This window comes from Pogoniulus pusillus, chromosome 19 (genome assembly GCF_015220805.1).
Source record: "Pogoniulus pusillus isolate bPogPus1 chromosome 19, bPogPus1.pri, whole genome shotgun sequence".
Classification (NCBI taxonomy): Eukaryota; Metazoa; Chordata; class Aves; order Piciformes; family Lybiidae; genus Pogoniulus; species Pogoniulus pusillus.
Genome location: NC_087282.1, coordinates 18,130,939 through 18,155,043, shown reverse-complemented (window position 1 = coordinate 18,155,043; position 24,105 = coordinate 18,130,939). Strand labels below are relative to the sequence as shown.

At 42.0% G+C, this 24,105-nt stretch overlaps 1 protein-coding gene across 1 annotated transcript in view; it reads right to left on the bottom strand.

Moving 5' to 3' along the window:
• The window catches only part of KIAA1210 (KIAA1210 ortholog), a 42,349-nt gene that overhangs the window by 10,986 nt on the left and 7,258 nt on the right, over positions 1-24,105 (bottom strand). The window contains exons 2-6 of the mRNA XM_064158925.1: positions 15,471-15,547; positions 10,096-10,264; positions 6,733-6,862; positions 3,579-3,737; positions 2,297-2,362 (exon numbers count right to left, since the gene is read on the bottom strand). Coding sequence (XP_064014995.1) covers positions 2,297-2,362; positions 3,579-3,737; positions 6,733-6,862; positions 10,096-10,264; positions 15,471-15,547 — 601 coding nt within the window. The remainder of the gene's footprint in view (positions 1-2,296; positions 2,363-3,578; positions 3,738-6,732; positions 6,863-10,095; positions 10,265-15,470; positions 15,548-24,105) is intronic.

Genomic DNA, 24,105 nt, shown 5'->3' with positions numbered 1-24,105 from the left:
GTTTGCAAAGAAACGCTCGAACATGCAGCTTGACTGTGTTTGTTATTGCCTTGAAACACAGACCAGACTTTCTGGAGTATTTACAACATTTCAGATATGCCAAACAAGTTTCATTCAGTATAATGCAACTGCTGGTCTGGCTTTGGCCATAAAGCCAGGTTAAACACAGCCATTTCACTGTGCTTGGCATTCAGATTTTAGTTTTGTTTTAGCTTAAGGTATATAACACAGCATCGTAAAACATATGCTGGTAAAGTCACTTGCTGCTTGCCTGAGCAATAGCCTCACTTTTAACTTTAGTCAGAAAGCAAGTACCTATAAATGTAGAAGGCAGAGTGATGGGAGGTACCTGGGTGGTACATGACACAGAGGTGAAAGCAGCATGAAGCTCTTGGAAAACCCAGTGAAGCAGCAGAGGACAAATAAATGAAGTAACTATCATCTGCAGTACAATCAAATCCTCCTTTTCCTTTATTAAACATACAACATGGTTAAATCGAATAACTGGTGTAGGCTCAGTGCCTTTCAAGATTTTTCTTCTCTTAGGGATTAGATTATTCAGTTTAACTTTCAAAAGCTATTGGAAAAATCTTAGAAAAACTTGGGGGGTTTAATTTTAAATAAATATATTGGGAAGGTTTCTGCTAAGCCAAACTGCTGACTATGAAAAATACTTGAGTAAAGGTACATGGCACTGTAGAGAGGCTAGCCAGGTTCCTAGTAAGCTGGGGAGGGCTGGAACAGCCTTTAAAATGGGGAATTCTCTGCAAAACACATGAGAGAGAAAAATGTCTCCTGTCTTTGTCTTTCCATTGTCTATTTGTAAGACCAAAAGAGCTCAAAGACTTCACAACTGGACAGAAAATGTCTTTTTGCATGGTAAGGAAAAAAAAACCCAGTATGCAAGTTTACCATATGAAGCATTTCAGTAAAAATAAAAAACGTGTGTTAATAAAAGGTACATTGAAGTAAGGACAAAATATTTACAAGAAGTCCTTAAAAGTAATGACAACCCAAGTCACCTAGATTACTCAGGCCTCTCAAGTAGTGGGGCTACTAGGCTGCTACAAGGGGCAGACATTGCTGTATCTTTCATTCCCTAAAGCAAAAGATTTAGGAATGACTGAGCAGCAGAGTACTGGATCTCAACCGCGGACAGGAAAGTAGAGCCCAACCTTGGGCATTGCCCAAAGGTTCTTCTCTCCCTTCTTGAAGGGTGGCCAAAGAGAGAGTAAAAGGGACTATTTCCTTAGCAGTGAGGTGACATTGACTCCTAAGATGCTGTGCTGGCTGATTAAGGCTCTATTCATCTTCTAGACACCCTGATACCTCCCCTTATGGGCTATTAGCAGTTTCACAGAGGGTTAAAATTGTGTACTCTCTGTCGAGCTTCTCAAATCAGGATTCTGCACAAACAACTGCAAAGCTTGGGCCAAACAGCCTGTAGCTGTGATGGGCCCACAAATATTCCCCTTCTCAGCTAAATTCCAGATTACTTTGCTTTTACAATTGCAAGGGCTCTCCCATGAACAGAACCCACTCTGTTGGAGTGGTGGCTGCTTTTGTCACCGGCATTTGAAGACCCCAGAGGCATTTGGCCTCTCTGTGGTCTGACTAGTCTTTCAGACATTATACTAACACTGGAGAAATGCAACATAAGCAAACCTTGCAGTTTATGCCTGAGATGGACAGGAACTCAGCTTCATGCAGCACAGACAGTCAAGGTGAAGGTCCCATAAGCTCCTCTCTAAAAATATGTAAAATTTTCAAAGCTTTTCTAGGAATAGACTATGCTGGTTTGACAGCAGAGTCTGTTGAATCTGATAGTCACTTACTATGTGCAAATTAACACAAACCTTTTTCTGTGGAATACCTGGCATCAGAACAAGTTGGTCCTGCAGTTATACCCCATGATAAGAGAGATGCAGGGAACTGGTCTCAATTCACTGCTGATGGGCAAATATTATTAAGCTATTACTGCTGTTGGGTATATGGGCCCTGGGACATGGAAGTTTTCCATTTTATGACTTTACAGATTTATACTGTGTCTGGACTATGCTGTTCACACAAAGAACTTACTAATAGATTTCTGTCTCTTTTAATTTGGTTCTTATCCAGAACAAAGTGAGAGGTACACTTGCAGTATCATTTGCATCACTCTGTTTATGAAGTGTTTGCTAGGATACACTGTACCCAGAACAGATTTATTAAAAGAAATCATTATTGTACTGGCTCCATACAGACACCACACATACTGCCTCAGGAATGTTTATTAGCAGGAAAAGCAGCTATTTACCTGTTCATCTTCACTGTCTGTCCCGCCTAAACTCAAAGAGCTATGACGCTGAACAGGGTTGGAAGACTGTGGGATAAAATAAGGAAGAGGGTAAGTCAAGGGAAGTATCACATTGAATTTTCTGGGACTAGATTTCCAGTGCTAATTATGAGAAAACACAAGAGGAAAGGTAAAGGAAGGGTCAGCAAGTCTGTCTCAGAGTAGGTTTCATGTGTTCACTGGGAATCAAACATAAAGTAAGGGGAATTTATCCTGCGATGAGATAGGCCATGAAGGTTGACCACACAAAGCAATACATTTATTTTGACTAATTGCTTCAAAATCTTCAAATGTACAAATGTTCATTTGTTTACTCAAGTGCAAAATCATGCATCTGCTGTGAAAAGGCAAGTCCTAAGAAAAGATAACCCAAAATCCCTCTGATTCCCAGTAGGACCTGTTCTCAGACTCATAGGATTGCCACTTTCTGTCAATTGCCCTGGCTTTGAGCTGCTTTATTCCAAACCCAGAAATTGTTTAAGGTTCCCTTGCAGTTCCCATAATTTTGGTTTTCCTCACTAGCTTTAAAACACTCAAAATATCTTTTCCTTTCACAGATGCAGGAAACTGTCGCTCTCTTCAGCTCTTTGAAGCTAGAATGGCAAATTCATGTGTGCAGTGCAAGCACAGAATCATAGAATCAACCAGGTTGGAAGAGACCTCCAAGAACATCCAGTCAAACCTAGCACCCAGCCCTGTCCAGTCAATTAGACCATGGCACCAAGTGCCCCATTCAGTCTTTTCTTGAACACCTCCAGGGATGGTGACTCCACCACCTCCCTGGGCAGCCCATTCCAATGGCAAATAACTCTCTCTGTGAATAACTTCCTCCTAACATCTCAGCTTGTTCTCAGACTGGAAGTCTAAGAGTGACAGTAATACAACAATCACCTGTGAATAATTAACTTCTTATGCTTTCTGCCATATGGGTCTGCCAGGGGAGATTGCCTTGCCCAAAGTCACTGAGAGTTGTTATATCAACTGAATTTCTCCTCTCTTTCCCTAATGATAGAGGTCAGACCTTCTCCAGCACTGGTCTACATAAAAGCATATGAAATTGTTCTCAGAAGAGGTATTTGTACTGCTCACAGTGACAAATCCATAATCCACCTAGGTAATTTGTTCTAGTTTGGACTGATCTGTACCATCAGATTTTACCAAAAGCAAGCAAACAGGTCTTCTTGCCCAAGCAGATTTTATCTTTTCTGTACAGGTGGCCACTGAAGTGCCATAACAATTATACCTTGCTTGGTGAATCTGTCAGAACTTCATGAAGAGTTGAAATTTCAGGAGGGCTTCTAGGTAAACCATCATCTTCAGAAACTGCACCTGCATCTTCCAGTTTCTTTCCCGTTATAACAAGAGGAGGTGATCCAAGCCTGATGTTCTGCTGCAACTGAAGCTGTGGTTGAAAATACATTCAGAATATAGACTTCCAGTTACATTATTTATAGGGGACATTTTGGATGCTTTTACCCCAGGTGCTCCCATTAGGCACACTGAATCTCTTAGTTAACAGAAATAGTTGAAGAAACAGTCCATTTACAGAAATGTGCCATTATCAAAACGTTATTTAGTTACATTCATCAAGGACTCCTTGTCAAAACTGGCTTTGGTAGAAAAAAATCAAAATCAGTTTTCTTCAGTAAGTTATTAAAGACAGAAATGTCACCATTCTGTAAATTTACAGAAGTTTAACTCAGTTTAAATTTAAAACTAAAAAAAGAAAATCTAGATTTAAGTATCCTTTAAATAACTACATATATCTGGATGTCCCAAACAGTCACACTGAGTATTGCTGGTCAGCAATTCCAACAGGAACTTTGCAAAGCCATTCCAAATATTGAAAGATAATAACCTTCCTTTCAACACAAGTAGCTGAGTCCCACTGTTTATATGTGCTAGTTTGAAGCAGGGTAGAATGTTTTGGTGAGAAAAAGTAGATTACAGGCTGTGAAAGGAAAACAATGGTGATGTCTACTTCCCTCAGAGTCTCGCAGAGGAGTTTGGGAAGGGGAAAGGAAAACATTAGATAACACTTTTGCCATTTTTGTCTCACTCTCTGGCTGGCTTCTGACTGAGCTGCATCTCCCTAACCTCACCTTCCACTCACCTTTGCTTCTTAACCTCTTGGCTGAACCTCTGTTCTTCTTTAGGACTGGGCAGGGGGAAGGTGCAGGGGTGGTTGAGAGCTCCTCCTGGGGACTCAGGTTTCTGGGAGGGGAGTTGTGTTTCTGTGTTACCTTTTACCTTGTATATTTCTGTATATATCTGTATATATACTGTAAATATCTGCTTGCATATTGTGCTGCTGTAAATAAATAACTTCATTTATATTCCCAGAGCCGACTGAGACTAGTCTGGGTGATTTCTAAAGTGTGGGGGGGCGAGATACACCCAAACCATCACATTATACAAGGACAATTTAATTCAATTTCTGGTCCACTGTAATGAACTACTTATTAATTATCCCCAGCATGGTCCTGTGTGCATCAAGAACGGCAACAGCAGCCAGGAACAACTTTGTTTGTAAAGGAGTATGGGGATTCTTTTCCAAGATTGCACAAAAGAATGCTCTGGCAGGCCCTGACCCTGGAAAAATAAAACAAAGTCTGCAGCCTCACAAGCAGACAGATGTTCCCTCAACCTAAAACAGTTCAGTTCTCAGGAAACTCCATTACTAAAATTCTTGGCTTAAGCCTGTTGGCTGTCAAAGCTGGAATAGAAACAAGTCTGAACAAAAACTCTGTCCTTCAACTGAAAACCTCTCAACTGAATATTCCCAAGGGAAATATACAGACCTGGTTTGTTTGGCTTTTTTTTTTTTTTTTTTAATTAAAACAGATTGGGAAATTCTAGGCCTAATTCGTTCTCTTCTGCAAGCTATGCATTTGTTTATACCTCTGTAAAACAAATCTAAACAGCTGCCATTCTTATTCAGCAAGATTCATTTGGAATGTAATTCCTATAGATCCAACAGCCACACAGGGTAGCACAATGCCACTCTTTAATCCACCAGTCCTTCAGCTCAGAAAGCTTTCTCGCTCTTTAACCCACAACAATCCAAGAAGTATCACCAATGTGATATGGAAAAGCAGGACTGATGACAAACTGCATGAGGAACAACACACTTGTGTACTTCATGAGAAGGAAAACACAGAAAGTCAGCTTTCCTTTACTCTCTTTTCACAACTTCCTATCTTTGCCTTGTTAAATTTATTACATGCAGACAGCAAAGTGTTCTGAGGGAACTCTCAGAATAGTCTGTTTTCTGCTGGTAGAAGTTGATTTACAATGCTAAGAAAATAACTGCTTTTATTAATGCTTGTCTTTTATTCTGACAGGAGTCAAGCTCACACAAAAAGGCTGTCTTCTACAGCTACAAAACCAGTGCTGACAGTATTATGTTACCATGCAGGATGATGAACAGATGAAGAGAGGGCACAGTAAGCTGGAGATAGCATGAAAAGAGTTTTTTCCCCAACAAAATTGTCATATATAAACATGATTTCTCCTGCTACTCCTGTTCTTATATAAAAAATACCCTGAATGGAAGCTTAGCCTATTTTGCAGTCTTATGGAGGAACAAGTCTCCCTGTGAATCTCCTGTTACTTATCGTGTGATGCAATTGTGTTTTGCAACATGAAGCTCACATTGAGCGAAGGAAGAATTTCAATGGCCTTTGGCTGCCTTATCAGTGGTTTGTTTTCAGTCTCTGTAAAAGCCTTAAACGTTTATCTCAGTGCTCCAAGCTGGGCAGTTATTTAAATGCAATTAATATAACCAACAGTTGATAAGGGAGCTGTCAAGGAGGGTTCAGTATGTGCCTTTGAAGAAGGAAATGACCTAGCAGAATATGGCATCCTCTGCTGGCAGAAATCGGAAGAATAATGATATAAATAAAGCTGTCACCAGAAGTGCCCTGACACATCTGTCACCCCACACACTTACACAGCTGCTGGTGCTAGCTTGTACAGTGAAAACATCATAGCCAGAACTGCCAATAAGAATAACATATATATAATACATAAAGCAAACTGTGCAGTGTACATGCTACAATATAAATAAATGGCCTTGGCCTTAGCCCCAAAGCAGTAGCTATGATGTAAAAAATGGAAATCCCTTTGGAAGAGGACACGCTCATTAAGGAAGGTTTCCAGGAGTCCACAAACTGGATTCATGTCACTCACACACAGCCTGGGCAAGGCTGAAAGCACTAGGACTGCTCTATGATGCAGCTTCCAAGAGGTAGAATAGATCCAAAAGTAATAAATATGCCTCTGGACGCTTCAGCCAACAAAATCTTCAAGCACACAGCAGAGGAATCAAGTAACAGAGTTTCCCAGGAGACAGTTAATACAGAGCAGCACCATGAATGACAGCACAACGTTCTCACCTGCAAAGTTTTCACTCTCCCAGGTATGTTTCCTTGAGACAATGTGTCACTTGTCACATTTCCTGGTGTAGACTCAAAAATGAAGACACTGTCATGGGACAAGGCTTTGTTTCCCATGCTTCCTTTGGGCCTGGGAAGAAAGGAAGGAAGAATGGTCAGTGCACTGGGTACAGCCCTCCAATACTTCCTACACTACCTCAGCAGGGCAGAAGGATCATAAAGAGGTGAGGGTGAGATGCATCTTGTTTATCTTCAGATTTGTGCATGTTAGCTAAAGTAGCCATCACTAGCTCCTTTTATATTCACTGGAAAGGAAGAAACACTTTTTAGGATGCTGATGGAATTCAGGCATCTCTCTTCACATGTGCTCAGCATCTGCACTGAACACATAGGCCAGTCTATGTGAACTACAGAGGGAGTCCAGGGTGATTAGGTCAGATGCTGTTTAGTTGGATGAATGCCATCCTGAGAGATGTCTACAGCACAGAGGGGAACGAGAGGAATCCCCTCTCCTTCTTTGGTGGGAATGTGTCTAGCATGAGACATTTAGGGTACAACCTTTGCAGCCTGGTGTGTGTCATATGTGTCAGCTTGTGGTATATTTCTCCCCTTTCTTGCAAACACAGACAGCACATGCAGTTCCACTCCATTAACAACCTTGATTTGAATCCTCTCAGTTCCAGAAATGAAATCAGTTCTGTTCACCTGTATCATGAACATCACCAGACCCATGGCTACAATTACATAGCTATCCACAGCCAAATAAAAGTACCTAGGTATGATCCTTCTGCTCTGCTTCGGTGCTTGCTAGGTGTTCAGTCCAGTAAAGCTCTGGTGACTTCCCATAACAGCTATTAACTGACTTGTAATCAACTGAGATTGACTGGGGTTGGGCTATTAGGTGGTACAGGACAAATTTTGCATTTGGGTGGCACAAAGAAGGCTCCAAACATTTTATTCACCCAGTTCCACCAGCACAGGTAGGCACATTACTTTGACAAAAAGACCATAAAGACAGCCTCTACCAGGATTTCATTCAAGCATTTAACTGGAAAACAGCAGAGGATACTAATGTTGTTGGCTGCCAGCCTTGCAACCCACAAATTACAAGGATTCCTTGGCTCAGCTGCTGCACAGGCAACTCACATTGGCTCTGAAAATTTGACTCTGGTAACAGGGGATGATTAGGAACAGACCTCTGACACGGAAAATCCACTAAGTCTAACACTCTTCTGGCAAGGAAATCAAACAGAGGAGGTCTCTGCTGTTTGCCTAACCTCAGATTCTATCTTTGTTTAGAAGAAAGCCCTGAAATACTGCAAACTTTTATAAAGAAAATACACCATGTAAAAAAAACCAAACAAATGGCTCTTTTTTCCCCCTGGATCTCCCTCTTTACATCTCCAGAGACAACAGCTCCTTTGTCTGCTTGACTAACCCTCCTGTTGCCCCAAAGGTGCAGTCAATCAGTATACAGTTATGCCAAGTCTCACAGCAGGGAAAAATAATTTTGGTCTATGTTGATGTTGTGTCAAGGGCAATTTGAGCTCTTTCTCTCACAGCACAGGCCAGGCTTCATGCTTCCTCCCACCATCTGTAGGAGTTCACGTCTGTATTAGTTTATAGGACAGTTCTACACACAAGTAAGGCACTTGCCTTATTTCAGCATTAGAGAGAACGAAGCCACCCTGCCTTTGGTGTGTGATTTTAGATTCCTTCTCAGCATGGAAGACAATTTATATGGACATGACTTAAAAGCATACTTATGCCATGCAGAGTTTGAATATGATAAAGTTTTCCAGTAGCACAAACATATCCTCTAAATTTCTGGCAAGCCCATCTAATCCTATCTCTAAGGGGAAAAAAACCAGAAGGGTTTTACTCACTTCCTGGTCTTCAGTCTTGCAAAACAGTTCATAACCATTCAAAGATAGCATTGAGGCAAACAGCAATTGGACTTGATGCACTTGGGTAAGGGCAAAAGAGAGAGTTCTCACCCACACTGCCTCTGGAGCAGACAGCTGATTTCAAGCCAGATTCCTACCATGGCCTGATGGGCTAAGCTCAGCTGCTCTTCAGCTTTTTGGACTGGGTTAACTGAGTCACTGTGATCCCCCTTACCCCAGGGGAATGATTGTGTGGTCACTTACGCTGTTGCACCATGTTAACAAACAAAATAAAGAGATTGCTGTTTCATTCCCAGATAATTTCCATGACGCAGTTGCATAATCACAGCAGAGAGTGGGGAAAGGTGGTGCAAGGAGGAGCAAGCACTCATGAGAAAGCAGCAACTATAAACTATGCCATCAGAAGAACTGCAGTGTCCAGCTCCACCAAATACCTTATTTGATAATGCAAAGCCTTTGGTAGCGATGCTGATTTCAGTACATCCCACTCCAGTCACCTATTCATGCCCTCTGCCAGTGCCATGTCTATCTAATGTCCTCTCCACCAAAACACAGCAAACCACAGGATGTGGCTGGCACACACTTTGTTAGTCTGCAGCTCCACAACCCAAGGTTGAGGGTAATTCAAAGATAGGCCTCACTAAGTTCACAGGAGAGTATGAGGAGGGTGGGGAACTGGAAAACAGCCAAATTTCAGGTTGCCAGATACCAATCCATGACACCTCTGGCAAACAGACATAAGCATGCTCAGAGAGTTATCCCATTCCAGACTCAGTCAGAGGTGTGCAATTGAAACATTGTGTAGTTCAATGGTCTAAGGTTATCAGTGTTGGCAGCACAAGCTAATAGCTTGTATTACACTAACTGAAACAAAGACAAGGTTTTGAACTAACATCATCATTCAGGGAGTAAAGAATTGCTTTGGTCACATCTTAAGGTGACAGCCCTTCAAGGGTAGCTGACACAGAACTAGAGGCTTTCAGTTGTCATCTATACATAAATGTCTATGTAAGCAGCAATCTCACACTATACACCAAAACCACTTCTTTCTCATGACAGAGGATGTCACTGATGCTCAAAGACAGCAACTCAACTTCACACATATTCTCTGTACTAGCACTATTGAATCATCATCCCCTTATAAAGTTGCTGCTGATCAGAGCTTCAGGGGCAGATTTCAAATACTAAATGCAATCAAACCAGTCTGGGCTATGTGCAGTTTTAGACGAAGAGGTTAGATCACCCTTGCCCCTGGCTGCCCTTCCCCTCCTCTCCAAGCTGGCTATTCAAGCACTAGCAAAGAAAGAGGAAATTCCTGGAATTCCTTCATCAGCATTAGGGCTTGTTTTGCACAAACTTGGACAGAGGTTGCTCCTAAGGGGCCAAGTCATGCTTTCATCTGACTGCTGTGAGAGGTCTGCCTTTATTTATTTCTTTTCCTTCCCCACCAGCTTACCCAACCTCCTTCGGTGAATGAAGTGCAGTAGTGTCGAGCACAGAGATGCTAACATCGCCGCTGGACTGGCTAGGTTTTAAATTACTCTCCCCCCTGGGAGCTGGAGGCTCTTTCCTTTTCTTCTTGCCAAAGAAGTTCTTGAAAGTCTGAAATTTAGATTTTTTCTTTCCTGCAACATGAGAAAGATGAAAATTGATGAAAGTTGGAGGTGTTGCTTGGCTTGGAAAATGTTATCTCTTAATTTCTAGAGGAAGTGTCAAAGCCAGAGCAGGCCATTCAGTTTTAGTCAGCTCCTCTGTAAATTATTCAGTGCTGGACTCCAGTGAAAGGTGAAGCTGCAGTTCTTTTATTTGCTGCCTATGAAGTAATGCTGGCATCAAGCTGACAATAGTGGTGACTACTTAGGTTCCAGTTTATGAAAAATACACCTTATGTAGAGAATGGATCTACCCACAGCTGAACTGTGAGCATGCCAAGTATACCGAATACATTTTCAATAAAATAATTGATGTCACTGTCTTTAGCTCTTACTGTTCTCTACTTAGCTCAGTTTAGCTCTGCTTGCTCTTTACTCAGTGCTGTAAGGAGACCCCTGAAGAATATTCAACATGTGGCAAAAAAGATTGAAACTGCCAAAGGAATTTATAAGCTCTAAACCCCAAATATCTGTTTCCACATTAAACCACTCCTCCAGGAACATAGGAGCAAATTTAAGTTAAGATACTGCCCTGCAGGATATGAAATCCCCAAACACAGCAGCCCCAAAAACATAATTACAAAACTGTTAAACTGATTTCAGACTTTCCATTGTCCAAACAAAATACAAAAATAACAAATCATATGAAACATCATTGGCTTCTTTCATTTTTAATAACCTAAGGTACTTTAATATTCTTATTTCTATTGTCATTCATCACACAAATGCTTCATTTTGTCATTGAGGGGTCAGCTTGGAGCGGTTTGGGCCAAACTATTGTACTAAGACCCCTATGAGTGATTTGAATACATATGCAGAGCAATAACATCACTGCACATCTGAGCCATATTCATTGTTCAATTAATACTTTACAGCAGTTAGCATAATAAATGCCCACAGCTGGATGACTCCTTTATGAGAAAGGCATTATTTCAACACAATTATTGTCCTCTCCCACCAGTGATTTAGTTGGTGATGCTCTGTCTCAACATGTGCCCTGTACGTGTAGGGACCTCTGCCAGAGGGCCTTATCTGGGCTGAAACTGTGCCACCACACAGCTGCATCACACAGTAGCCACTGTGAGAAGCAAACAATGATACTGAGATCTACTCACCCTGTCTCCTCCCTTCTCTCCAGACCAGTGCCAGCACCATGTGGATATACAAGGACTCTGCTACACCATCCAGCATGGATGGACGCAATGGCCACCTCTCTGAGAGCAGCAGCAGCCAGGGAAGGCCTGCACACTGCTTTTCAACTGACTTGGGCTGTCACTGAGGAGGCCAAATTATCTTTCAAAACATGTAGAGCAGAACTTTCAATTGAGTCCCACTCAGTTTAATAATAGAGGTGCTTCAGTGGCAGGTTTACCAGTGGAAGACCTTTGTATCTTACACTGCTGCTTATCAGGCAGTAGGTGAATGAGATAGTCACAGAAAATACACAGGTTACACTGCCTGGCCTAGACTGGAGTTGACTCCAAGGGTTTGGGAGTTGTTAAGACTCTCACAGGGATCAATGAGTTTCATACCACACCCACATAAAGAACCAGTAAAAGAAGACAAGTCACCAGGGACCAGAAGAACATAGTACTATCACTGCCCTTCATATCAGCAACTAGACAACTTACATGGCATTCTCCCAGGAAATCTGTCAAAGCTGAGTTGGATTATTTTAGATGAGAAAAACAAAAGATTAAAAAGTTTCACAAAAGCAGTGTCAAAAATTATCAATTCAGCAATGTCTGATAACAGTTTGATGATTCAAAGAACAAAATGGAAAACTCCTACATGCAAAGGACAGGATACTGACATGTAGACTGATCAGCTGACAGTGATGCAGTCAGAAAGCAAGTTCAATTCCAGTGCAAATATTACTGATGAGTTTGATCAGGTGCCAGTATTTCCAGAAAACCAAAGGGATGTTTAAAAGAAACCAAAATCACAACACAACAGCAACATAAAAAGAGAAGTAATCATAAGGGCATTTAAGAGAAACAGAAGTCCTACCACAAAGAGTAACATTGCCAAAGTAAGACTCCAAATACCTGTTATACTTGTTGAGATCAGAAGTGGTGCTAACTTCAGAATGGAGCCCACAGATTTGCAAACACTGGCAATGAGTAAACCTCATCTGTCATGGGACAATGCTTGAGTATTGTTGCGGATACACGAGTTACTTCAGTGCTTTCTCTAGCCTCTAACTTATTACTGATGCATGGTGTACACCCCCTCCAGCAGTAATTCCTCTCAGCTGCATTCTGTCAGCCCTTCCAGAGGTATGAGAAAACATTAAGCTTCCCTGCAGTTGCAGAAGATGGACACCTGCCATATCATTATACAAAAAAGATACAATCACTACTAGACACTTAGTGCTGCATGCAGATCACAAGATGTCAGGAGTTGGAAGGGACCCAAAGTGATCATTGAGTCCAACCCCCCTGCCAGAGCAGGACCTTACAATCTAGCTCAGGGCACAAAGGAATGCATCCAGACAGGCCTTGAAAGTCTCCAGAGTAGAAGACTCACAGCCTCTCTGGGGAGCCTGTTCCAGTACTCTGTGACCCTTACAGTAAAGAAGTTTCCCTTTGTGTTGAGCTGGAATCTCCTGTGCTGTAGCTTACATCCATTGCTCCTTGGAGAGATGTCAGGGAGCAAGTGAGCAGAGCCTGTCCCCCCCTTCCTGACCCCTAGCCCCCAGATATTTATAAACATTTATTAAATCCCCTCTCAGTCTTCTCTTCTCCAGACTAAAAAGCCCCAGGTCCCTCAGCCTCTCCTCATAAGGCCCCAGCTCCCTAATCATCCTTGTAGGCCTCCACTGGACCCTCTCCAGCAGATCCCTGTCCCTCTTAAACTGGAGATTAACACTGTGGGTCTGCTCCAGGTGAGAGCATCTGGCCATAAAGGCACATCATGGAAAGACGATGTTCCTGCTTGCTTCCTGCTGCCAACAGCCGTGCACTGGTTTCACACACCAAGTCATTCAGAGGTGCCTGCAGTTCAGTGCACTGTGAACCAGCCCAAGGCATCACTGAACTGGTGGAGTGCTCTATATACCCAAACTAATAATATGTAAGAGGGTCTTATTACTCAAAATGGAAAAAAATCATTGCATAGCAAAAACCCTGTCAAAGCAAGGAGAGAAAACCCAAGCTCAGATAACTATGCCTATTTCCCCTTTCCAATGATGAATAATGATTCATGATGTTTGAATACTTATGGTTACCAATCTTCATTTCAATGGCATTAAACATAAAATACCATATGTAAAGGCCACTGCCCTAAAAAGCAAAAGCCTTCCCATAAATTAGCTGCTTATGCTATGATTTAGCCCACTCTTAAGAGAAAAGGAGCAGGAACAAGCATTTTGCTTTCTCTGTAATGTTTGTTTATTCTATGTCTTTTACTGTTTCTGTATTGCTTATTTCAGTGTTTCTCCTGCACACAGAGAATTAATACATGCGATTCTGCTCTTTGCATAGTTCTTCCCAATTACAAGATAGAAGAGAGAAAAAAAAAAACATTTTTTTCCAGTGCCAGACTGAGACTGTAAAAACCAAAGGGAACAACTGCTCTGGGAGCTCAATTGTCATATTTAAACTAAACAGGTAATTTTGGGATTTTCTGTGCTCTCTGATTTCCTTCCTAAGGATGGTTCAGGACACATCTTCCATTTTTTTTCTCAAATCCAAGGACTAAATACTTTCACCAATAAAAAACACAACAAAACCAAACCAAACCAAACCCCCAAAAACCCACACACTTAAGACTCTCAGAAAATAGCATTATTATAGCTTCCCAGAAAATACCCAATGCTGCCAGAAAGGCAATTAAGTCATGGAATTTGGTAAAGCTAACACTAGTGCTGACATGTTTTGGACAGTGTCCTCATTACTGCCATCATGAAGGACACCATGGCCTGGAAGCCTCTAATCAGACAATAAGGCAAGAAATTAATCTAATTGTCTAAACTGTGAAGCCTGGGAATTTTAGCCTCTTAGAGGCTTTACATCACATGCCAATGAAAGCCCTGAAGAGGAAGAGGTGAGGCAATCCTATATTACAGGGGAAGTAGAGCTAAGATCCTAAAAATGCTTAATCTAGGTTCAGTTAAGTGTCTTTTGAATGCAACAGCACAGCACTCTCTCACTTCCAAATTTTTCTTCAGCTTGAGACAAAACTATTTTCGGTGGGTTTAGAGCCAACACTTAAGAGCACAAGCCATCTTCTGCCTTCCCCACCACCCAGGTTAGAATTTGATCCACTTTCTGAAGCTTCTAGTCAACCCAAGTACAAAACTTGCATGCACGGCTTTCACACAAGTTCCCCAGTGTGCCATGGATAGCCTTGGAGTATGTGATAAACTAAACTATAAATTCCAGAAACCAGCCTCTGCTGAACATCCATCATTACACTTTCCTCACCCCTATTTATCTGCCATGCGAAGTTCAACTAACAGTTACTTTGCCACTTGCTTCTCTCTTCTACCAGTATTCTGATGGTGGAAAATATATTTCTCAAGGGTAAAGCAAAATGACCTCTGAAACACATTTAAGATGATTTGGAGTCATAATCAAATAAAATAATTGTTTAAAGTACTATGACAGTTACTTCTTCTGAAATGTCTCAGCCGTGATGCTACTCCTCCTATTGCCCTACCTCCTCAAAAAGAGTCTGAACACTAGCAAAGGGGATTGTCTTTAATTAATGGAACTCTTCACTATAACTAAGACATTTTCCATTCTTTCTAATTATTTCACTCTCTCATGACTGTTTGCATTATCTCATGACAGTAAAGAATAAGTAACAAGTGTTTGTCTGTGTTTAGAAGCACAACGAGGCTGTACTGATACAGCTCCCCCAGACAGACTCAGCTCTCAACTTCATAGGATCCATCAAAGCAAGCACAACAATCTCCTCCAAGCCTTAATGTGCTGGGTTTGAAAATCCAAGCCAGCATCAAAAAGAATATCCTCCACCACGTTACAGCCCTCCAGTACTGCACATTAAAAGATCCTTCCTTTAATACCACCTGCTGACAAAGTCACACAGAATTTTTTTCCACACTACAAAGCCCAAAATAACATTGAAAAACAAGCCACCACAAACCCCTGATCTGAAGAAAATAGATCTCTGCCTTCCAAATCAGCAACACATTTGGAGAACAACTGCTTACCTGAGCACTCTTCCACTCTCTCGCCTCTTTCAGGTGACCGTATGACCTCTGTTGAGCCTGTAGCCATGATATAGTCGCTGAAATAGAGATGAAAACAACAGTTACATTTTAGTCCACCTTCCCAAACTAGCATGCAGAAGAACATGGCTAGGTCCTCTCTGAAACTGCATACTCAAATGCTACGGGCAGACATGCCTTGCACACTTTTTGTACTCCAGCCACACAACTTTTCCTCATGTTCCAGTAGTGCTTATTTCTCCAGCCAAAACCAATAAACCAGTCTAATTTCTTGCCAGTACCTCTCTCTTTTTAGGAAAGACAGCATTAAACTTGTTCAGCAAAGACTGTAATGCTTCCTGGTCTCAGAATAACGACCCTCTATGATTGCTCTTTGTTAGAGAGTGACAGCTCCATGCTAATGTAAAAAACATCTTAAATTAGTGCTCTGCTGCTGAGGGTTCCTGTATTACAGTGTCCTCACAGCAGGCATCAGGCCAGTCTGTCAGCATTATTAAAATTAGCTAAGCATCAGCACTGAAGCATCATCCTGGGCTATACTACATCTGTGGAAACCAATAGATCAAATTTATTTTGGATCCAGTGCAATCAGCTTTTAGCCACAAGCTTTGGAACCTTATAGCAAGCAGGGCTATTGATCAACCAAATTAGCTGATGGCATCATCTTCCTCCCCGATGAAAACAGAAGTTCACCCTAGTTTTAAGATCATTCAATGTTAACTGGTTCCACTTTGTTTTTTCCAAGACTTCTAAATGGGTGTCTGTCAGAAACAAAGGAATTCATCAGCAGACCAGGAGAGCTACTGCATAACTGCTGAGCAACAATAGCAATGTGACAGCTTACCAGGGCAGTTCAAAAGTACTATCCTTTGTTATGGAAGCTATCTAGGTGATATATTCACAGTTAGCAGTTCCAGCATGTTGTGGCAGGACATAAAGAGGAAGAAATCTTTACACACCTAGACCTCATCTAACAATTTTTCACTTTAAAGTGGTCTAACAACGGTGTCAAGTTATGAATCTTAACAACAACAAAGACTATGATTTTATATGAACTTGGTCAATCACTAAACTATTTCTTCTGTATCACCCACACATTCTATACTCCGTCATGTCCCAAAACACCAGGACTTTCCCATGAGCCCACCTCCCCAGATAACCTTAAAAGATAAGCTGCACAAAATAGGACTGTCCAAAGAAAAGAAAAAAAAAAAGGGGGAGCAGACCAAGGAGGTAGAAGCAGAGCTCCTGCCAGAAACAGATCACAGACTGAAGTCTCCCTATGCCAGCCACAAAGATATGCAAACTGCCACACTGCTGAACTGCAGGCAAAAATGAAGGAGACATACTCCAGCTTCCTTCTGGTTTGTAGCAGATCATCTTCGAGCAGTGAACACAGGAGTGCATTAGCACATTGTAGTTCCAAACAATCTCATCTTAGCTTGCCAAAATCAGCAAAAAAGGCATTGCAGTGGCCAGAGCTGATTATAAATGTTCTAAATGAGATGCACTAAGGATGTTTTTGAAACAATTATTAGACAGTATTCAGAAACAACAAAACCAAGATTTTGAAGATTTCCCCTTTTGGATAATCACAATCCTTCAATTCTTCCCTCCTTTTTTTCCCCATGTCTCATCAATTATCTATGAAAATGTCTGCATTTCCTGCATACTTGAATTAAAGTGGCCATCAGCACTTTCTCATAGACTCTTTCTTTGTATGAAAAAGAAAATTGGTTCCAATTTCCCCCTTCAACTTTATACCCCCGTGCATATTGATTATGTTAGATTTTTCTTGATGGAAAGGAAATGCATTTGAAATAAAACACTCAGCAAATTTTTAAGCACCAATGGGCAAGTCCCCAGACTTATTTTCACAGAATGTATGTGGCTTCTTCTATTAGAATCAAAGAATCAATCAGGTTGGAAGAGACCTCCAAGCTCATCCAGTCCAACCTAGCACCCAGCCCTATCCAGTCAACTAGACCATGGCACCAAGTGCCTCATCCAGGCTTTTCTTGAACACCTCCAGGGATGGTGACTCCACCACCTCCCTGGGCAGCCCATTCCAATGCCAATCACCCTCTCTGTGAAGAACTTCCTCCTAACATCCAGCCTATACTTCCCCCGGCACAACTTGAGACTGTGTCCCCTTCTTCTGTTGCTGGTTGCCTGGGAGAAGAGACCAACCCCCACCTAGCTACAACCACTCTTCAGGTAGTTGTAGACAGCAATGAGGTCGCCTCTGAGCCTCCTCTTCTCCAGGCTAAACACCCCCAGCTCCCTCAGCCTCTCCTCACAGGGTTTGTGCTCCAGGCCCTTCACCAGCCTTGTTGCCCTTCTCTGGACATGCTCCAACACCTCAACATCTCTAACTTCTACTTTACCCTTATTCCATAAAATGAGAGCAAGAGAAAATGTTGCTTCTGCAATCATCTCAGCTGCTCACTCAGAATCCTTCAAGATTTTGGAGATATTTTGACTGCTGTGTTCATTATAAGTGCAAACATTTCTTTCCAATTGCTGTATATTTTATATCAGCAGAGCTATAACTGCAAAGCAGTTGCAATTATAGTTACGCTCCGAGGCAATCTCTTTGCAGTCAAATCAGCTCCTGCATTAACTGGATTTTATAGCTGAGTTCCCTGGGGCATACAGAGATCAAGTGTCAACTGCAGGGCTGCATCCCTTGTTTGCAAATGTGCCCCATTTGGGACCTAATGCTTTGGTGCTTTGTATACTTCATCATCATTTTTCCAGTGAACTGAACAGTGACTTGTGGTGAGGGATATCACTACAGTCTGCCAAGCTTTAAGCATTTAAGTGGCAAAAAACCTATTTACATCAAAGTGTTAAGTTCTGTGACATACCTGAAGGAAAGATGGCAATTAGATGACACTTAGGACTTCAAATTCTGGTGGCAATGAACTGTACTTTAGAGGAAACAGCTAACAAATGTTCTGAGCACCAAACCCTAGCCTGAGGACGATTATTACAGAGGAAAAGAGGACAAAATCCCATCAATACGAATCCATCTGAGTGCACAGGCATTAACTGATCGAACTTTCAGACATTCACCACTTCCAGGCCTTAATGACAGCTGACAGTGTCAGGATGTACCAATATCATGTAGGTCCAGTTCAATCAGCTGTACTAACCATGTGTGCCCCAGAGCACTGTGCATTAGAGACAAAGTTTTAAACAAATACTGTGTACATATGGATTTTTAGTGATAAAATCAGGGCAAATAAATGGCCTTTTAGAGCAGTATTTCTGATACTCCTCAGGCTAGGAGATGGTAGAGGACAGCTGGGAGGAGCTAGCAGAGGATGAAGGAGACTATATCTCCTCGATGGAGGAGCAGGCCAGGCAGAGCAGTGCCAGATTGATAGCTGCCAGCTGAAGTAGTATGAGTTGTTAAGTCTCAGATGGTGTTTGCGTCTCACTAGAAGTGGAAGAGTGAACACATTTCCTCAGACTACAGCTTTCTAATAATGTTCTTAATCCTCTTCCAAACCAATTCTGCCACAATGTATTTTAAAATAATAAAACTCTATGCTCACCTGTTTTGCTGCTTTCGATTTAGGCTCCCTGCTACCCATACAAAACTTCCATTAGCCCCACTATGTGTATTCAGTTGGAGCTCTGCAGTTCATTAAAGGAACTAACGAGTCTTAAGAGAAAAAAGAAATCTCCAGAAACAGGAGAAATATCCCTGCCTCCCTTTTACAAACTGGGACGACTGGACAAATACTTGGGAGTGCTCTATGAGAGAGCAATGGAAACTAAAGACCCAGAGTGGTGTTCTAACCATTTCCTTTTCCCAGCTGAGTACATCAGTGAATATCTATATCACTGGGGGAATGCTAAAAGAAGAAAGGACAATTCCCTTTTGTTGCTTGGTTTGTGTATTTAAGGACTCCTGAGAAGTTAACATTGCACAGAACTCAAGTTTCCAGCATTTAACAAAGGACCAAGACAATCACAAATGCTTTCTGCTCAGCCTCAGAAAAGAGACACAGCCTCCTGGATGGCTTTCTAGTGAAGCAGAAGACTTGGAGACTGCACAGCAAGCAGGCTCCTACCCCATGTTCAGTCTTTCTTCAGCTTCAGTCCAGTGCTTCTGTATAAGCATTCTGGAAGGCTTTATGAGAGAGAAACTAAAGAAGACAGTGAACCCTGAACAGTCTTCTTCCTATCAAATAAATGTTTGAGGAAATAAAGGCTCAATAATAGGAGGCACTGTATTCAGTTAGCATCTTCATAGCCTGTAGAAGACAGACAATGGCAAGCAGCCAAAGAAGTGAAATTTTTGCCTGGAGCTTCTGAAGGCAGACTTTCTCCATGCTACAAAAATTATCTGAAATGAAGCTTATGTTCCAGATTCTAGAGCACACACTCTGCTCAGCAAGACAGGTCAGCACAGGGAAACGCAGGCCCCTCATCTGGTCCTCTAGGCAACCAGCCTCCTGCAACCAGCCTCCCTGCAAAATGCACTTGAAGCTGCTGCAGGACATCAGAGAAAGTCCCTGTACTTCTCCTGAGCACCGAGTTTCATACAAATACAGAATGCAGGATGATTTAGTATTCAGATTACATTCTGCAGTGAAAGGTGACTGACAGATTAATCTTTTACTCTGATTTATTAAAGCACAATAGAGGACTTTGACAAAAAGTGGTTGATTGCTTTCCTCTCTGTGAACAGGCTATCAATGAACTCATTAATCCCACAACCACTAAATGAAGTTTACTCTCTGCAAGTCCAAGGAAAAGGATTTCAAAGTCAATCATAAAGCAAGACTTCAATTCAATTTTCACATTCATTGGGCATATCAGAAACTCCCTTTGGTCTTCACACAATGAGCCAAGTGACTGCACTTGCAGGTCCATGCTCTTGGAACATGCTGAATACTGTGGGATTCCATAAGAAACTTTGCTGAACCAGAGTGTGACCCAACATGACAGCAGGAATTGGGATCTAAACTTGTGCAGCTGACTTCACTGTGCTCTTCTAGAGCAGTGCCTGTACTACTCCAGACACAGAAGTCTAGACTTAACTTCTACCACTTGTAGGATGAAACTCCCAGGGTTTTTTGCCAGCCCATAGCTGGCACAGCCACACTGTGGCTGCTTTAGATAGGCATAAGAGAACAGCACAACAGCAGTTTACATTAAGACTCTTGCTACTGACTCCACTGATAACAGCGAAGGGAGGAGTGGACAAAGGTATTGAATATTGCTCTTGTAATTTTCATGGAAGAAAGAAAGGTTTAAGGAAGTTTAAGGTCTTCTTCTGAGAATCACAAAAAATACAGCAATAATATCTGTCTGGAAGTCTGGATAAACAACTAGATACTATTCACTATCAGTAAAGTGCTCTCTCAGAATCAAGGAGGGAATCATAATTCCTATAGCAACAAAAACATTCAGCTTCTACCCTTGATAAGATGTCCAGAGCAAGCAAACATTCACCTGAGGAGATCTAGTCACAGCTTTCATCACGCTTTGCATTCAGACAACAGCTCCTCACCGCATCTTGACTTCTTCAAGAAGACAGAAGACTGGTCCCAATGTGCTGAATTCTTTTTGCCTACAATCTACTTGAGAAATCTGTGTCTGACAGTGATTCCAAAGGATTTCTACTATTCAGCAGAGCCTAAAGCATTATGTGCTGCCCTCTTAGTGAGTGTGTAACACTAATGGAAAGCAGCTGGTGGGCTGAAGCTGACTTTAAAAAAAAAGAAAGTAACAGGAGGAAATGCTTTTCATACAGTCACACAGGCTCAGTCTGTAATTGTGTGAGAAGCCAAAAGGATAAGAAGGGGGAAGGGAAAATGAGACAAAAGTGTTCATGAACTACCACAGAAAACAGTGGAAATGCACTCTGTCACTAGTTCAGGAATTGTCAGACTAAATGCCTCTGTCTCCCACCTGCTGCCCCATCTCCACAGACTGTCTCACTCCCAGCACTCATGCCATTTGCTAAATCACTGCAGAATGATCTCCCTGCACATGGGGACACAACTGCAGCTTACCTACACAGACCTGTGTTACTTTAAACCTGAAGCAGGTACCAGCAGCAGAGAAGCCGTTAGTTTGTACTTGGCTCAAGAGGCCAAACTGAAGTTGAAGCTACCACAGCTCTGAAACACTTGGCACCCATGCTGGACAGCTAACCCGCTTTGGACATGCCACTTCAAGCTACCCTCATGCATCTAATTGCTCCGAAGTGCTCATTAGCATAACTTTGTGCATCTACCTTGTGTAGTTGCTCTCAGTGTGAGAATCTTCACTGCAAGTCAGTATCTGCTCAGACAATAGAGCAACTACCCACCTCTTTGCCAGAAGGTAAGTAAAATGTTTCTGGATAGCCCACTCCCGATAATAACTTATCATGTTGCTATTCCAGTGCATTTTCTGATCTGCATCAATCAGGAGAAACAGGACAGGATTTCACTTAAATTAAAACTGGCACTAACACAGTCATGATCTGAGCTCAGCCAGTATTTTGGGCCCAGATTGCTCCAACTCTAAAGGAATGTACATTAAATGACCCAGTTGAATTGCACCACTTGGCATTAGCATAGAATTAAGTCGGTGCTTTTCCCGTGTAGTAATTCTTTTTCTTCACACTACCACACTGGGGAAATTTCAGGAAACAGCTGGAATGAGGATCTTCTTCCACTCTTCCCAAGAAGAAGTAAGAGAAGCAGCAGAGTCATCCAGCAACTGTTCCAAAGAGCTGGTACATTGCCAGAAGTAGAAGACAGTCCCAGATCTATTTGACACGGATACACTGGAGGTAGCTGGGAAGGAGGGGGCAATGTTTAAAAATTACTGCCTTTGGAAACAACTTCAACAGCAAAGCAACAGGAAATGTCAAGTCACTATCACTAAACAGCAGACATGTTTGCAGCATCAAGATGTCAGTCAAGTGTGGGAATAAAAGTAAAGCTTACAGTCTACCTCTCCATGCAGCAAATTCAACAAGTACTTGCAACCTTCCATCCCAGACATGGATAGTAGGCATATCTGGCCACTCTTTTCTAGCTTGTTTGTGTGCTTTTTGCCCACCCCCTAGACTCCTTAATAATTAAGTTCCACCTGTGGCCTCTCAGTATAAAGTAAGATGACTGATATCTGACCTGTAGTGTGCAGAGGCTGCTTCGCAGGGACCAGCAAGAGGTAGCTAAGGAAATGAGTTTACCATCAGCTGGTTTCATCACGTTCTACAGGGGCTTGAAAAACTGTCTGAGACAACTCTATGGAAATAGTAGCAAACTGTGGAGGTGACAATTATTAGTTTAGACAGTAACATTTTTGAGACAGAGCTCATCTTTTAAACTTATCCTAGCAGATGGAAACTACCATGCTAGGGCCTGAGAGAACTGGCTGATTCTCCTGGCTCTGACACTGGATAAGAGGACAAGATAATGGACTGCTGACAGTAGTTAAGGTAGTTACCACTCAACCTTGAGCTTCTTTACCTGTGGAATTGAGATGGTCGGTCACACTGAGTCCATGGAAAGCTTAATGAGCTCTACAGAGGAGCTAAGTACTACCACTGTGGGAGACCAACATTTGGAACCATACCAACTGACACTGTCAGCAAGTGTTACCAATACACAAAAGCTAAATAACACAACCTCACCAGAGAAACCTGCCATGCTCTTGTGTCTCACACCAATTCCCAAAATCACAAAATATGAAGAATCATTACAACTTGAGCACAAAAGAAATAGTCTGGGGACATTTTTACCAAATTAAGCTGTCTGAATACTGCAGGGGAAATGAAGCTGAAACAATAGCTAACTAAATGCCAGAGCTGAAATGTGGGACTTTAAGCTGTGTCTAAAGCTTTATGGTTTTAAAGGTTTATCCAAAACAGTCACTTATCTCTCAATTTGTGGGTTAAAGAGCATCTTAAAGATGGGGAAGGGATTAAAATATCTTCAGATAGATCAAACTTCCCAAGACATATTTCTTCCAAGTGGAGATAACATAGATAATTAACTCCAACAATTCAAAGTGCAGTGTAAAAAAAGAAAGGCTAAGAGAAATCTCCAGCATGAAATGCATTAAAGATTTTCACTCTGGAGATCAAACTGTCATAAAACCAGTCAGCCATCTTTTGATTGTAAGAGAGCAAATAAAATGCAGGCTTTGTGGTCTCAGAGGCTCCCCTTGGCAGGAAGCTCAGGAAATCTCTCTTCATGTGAAGTCCCCAAACCCAGTTGAGGCAACATCTACTGCCTGTACACATACAAAAATTAAAACAAAGCCAGCTCCTTCCTATGTTGAAACATACTGTGTCTGGCTGGCTAAAGCCCCTGAGCTCCCACTGTCCATGGGGATTTCTGGAATTCAGACCCCATTTTGGCTCCTGATCAAAGAAGGCCTGGGGCACCTTCCATGCTTGCAGAAGAAGCTCTTCTGGAGCTGTATGTGAAATTTTAAGGGTCTCCCTTTTTTGGACCGAAAGAAAACCTCCTGTAGTCCCTGCCCTTCCCTCTCTGGAGTCTGAAGTTAGTAGCTTATGGAGTGCATTTGAACCACACAGGGAACTGTTAGAGCCAAGGGCAGTCGAGTATTTGTTTAAAGCAGTCCCCAGAGTTAT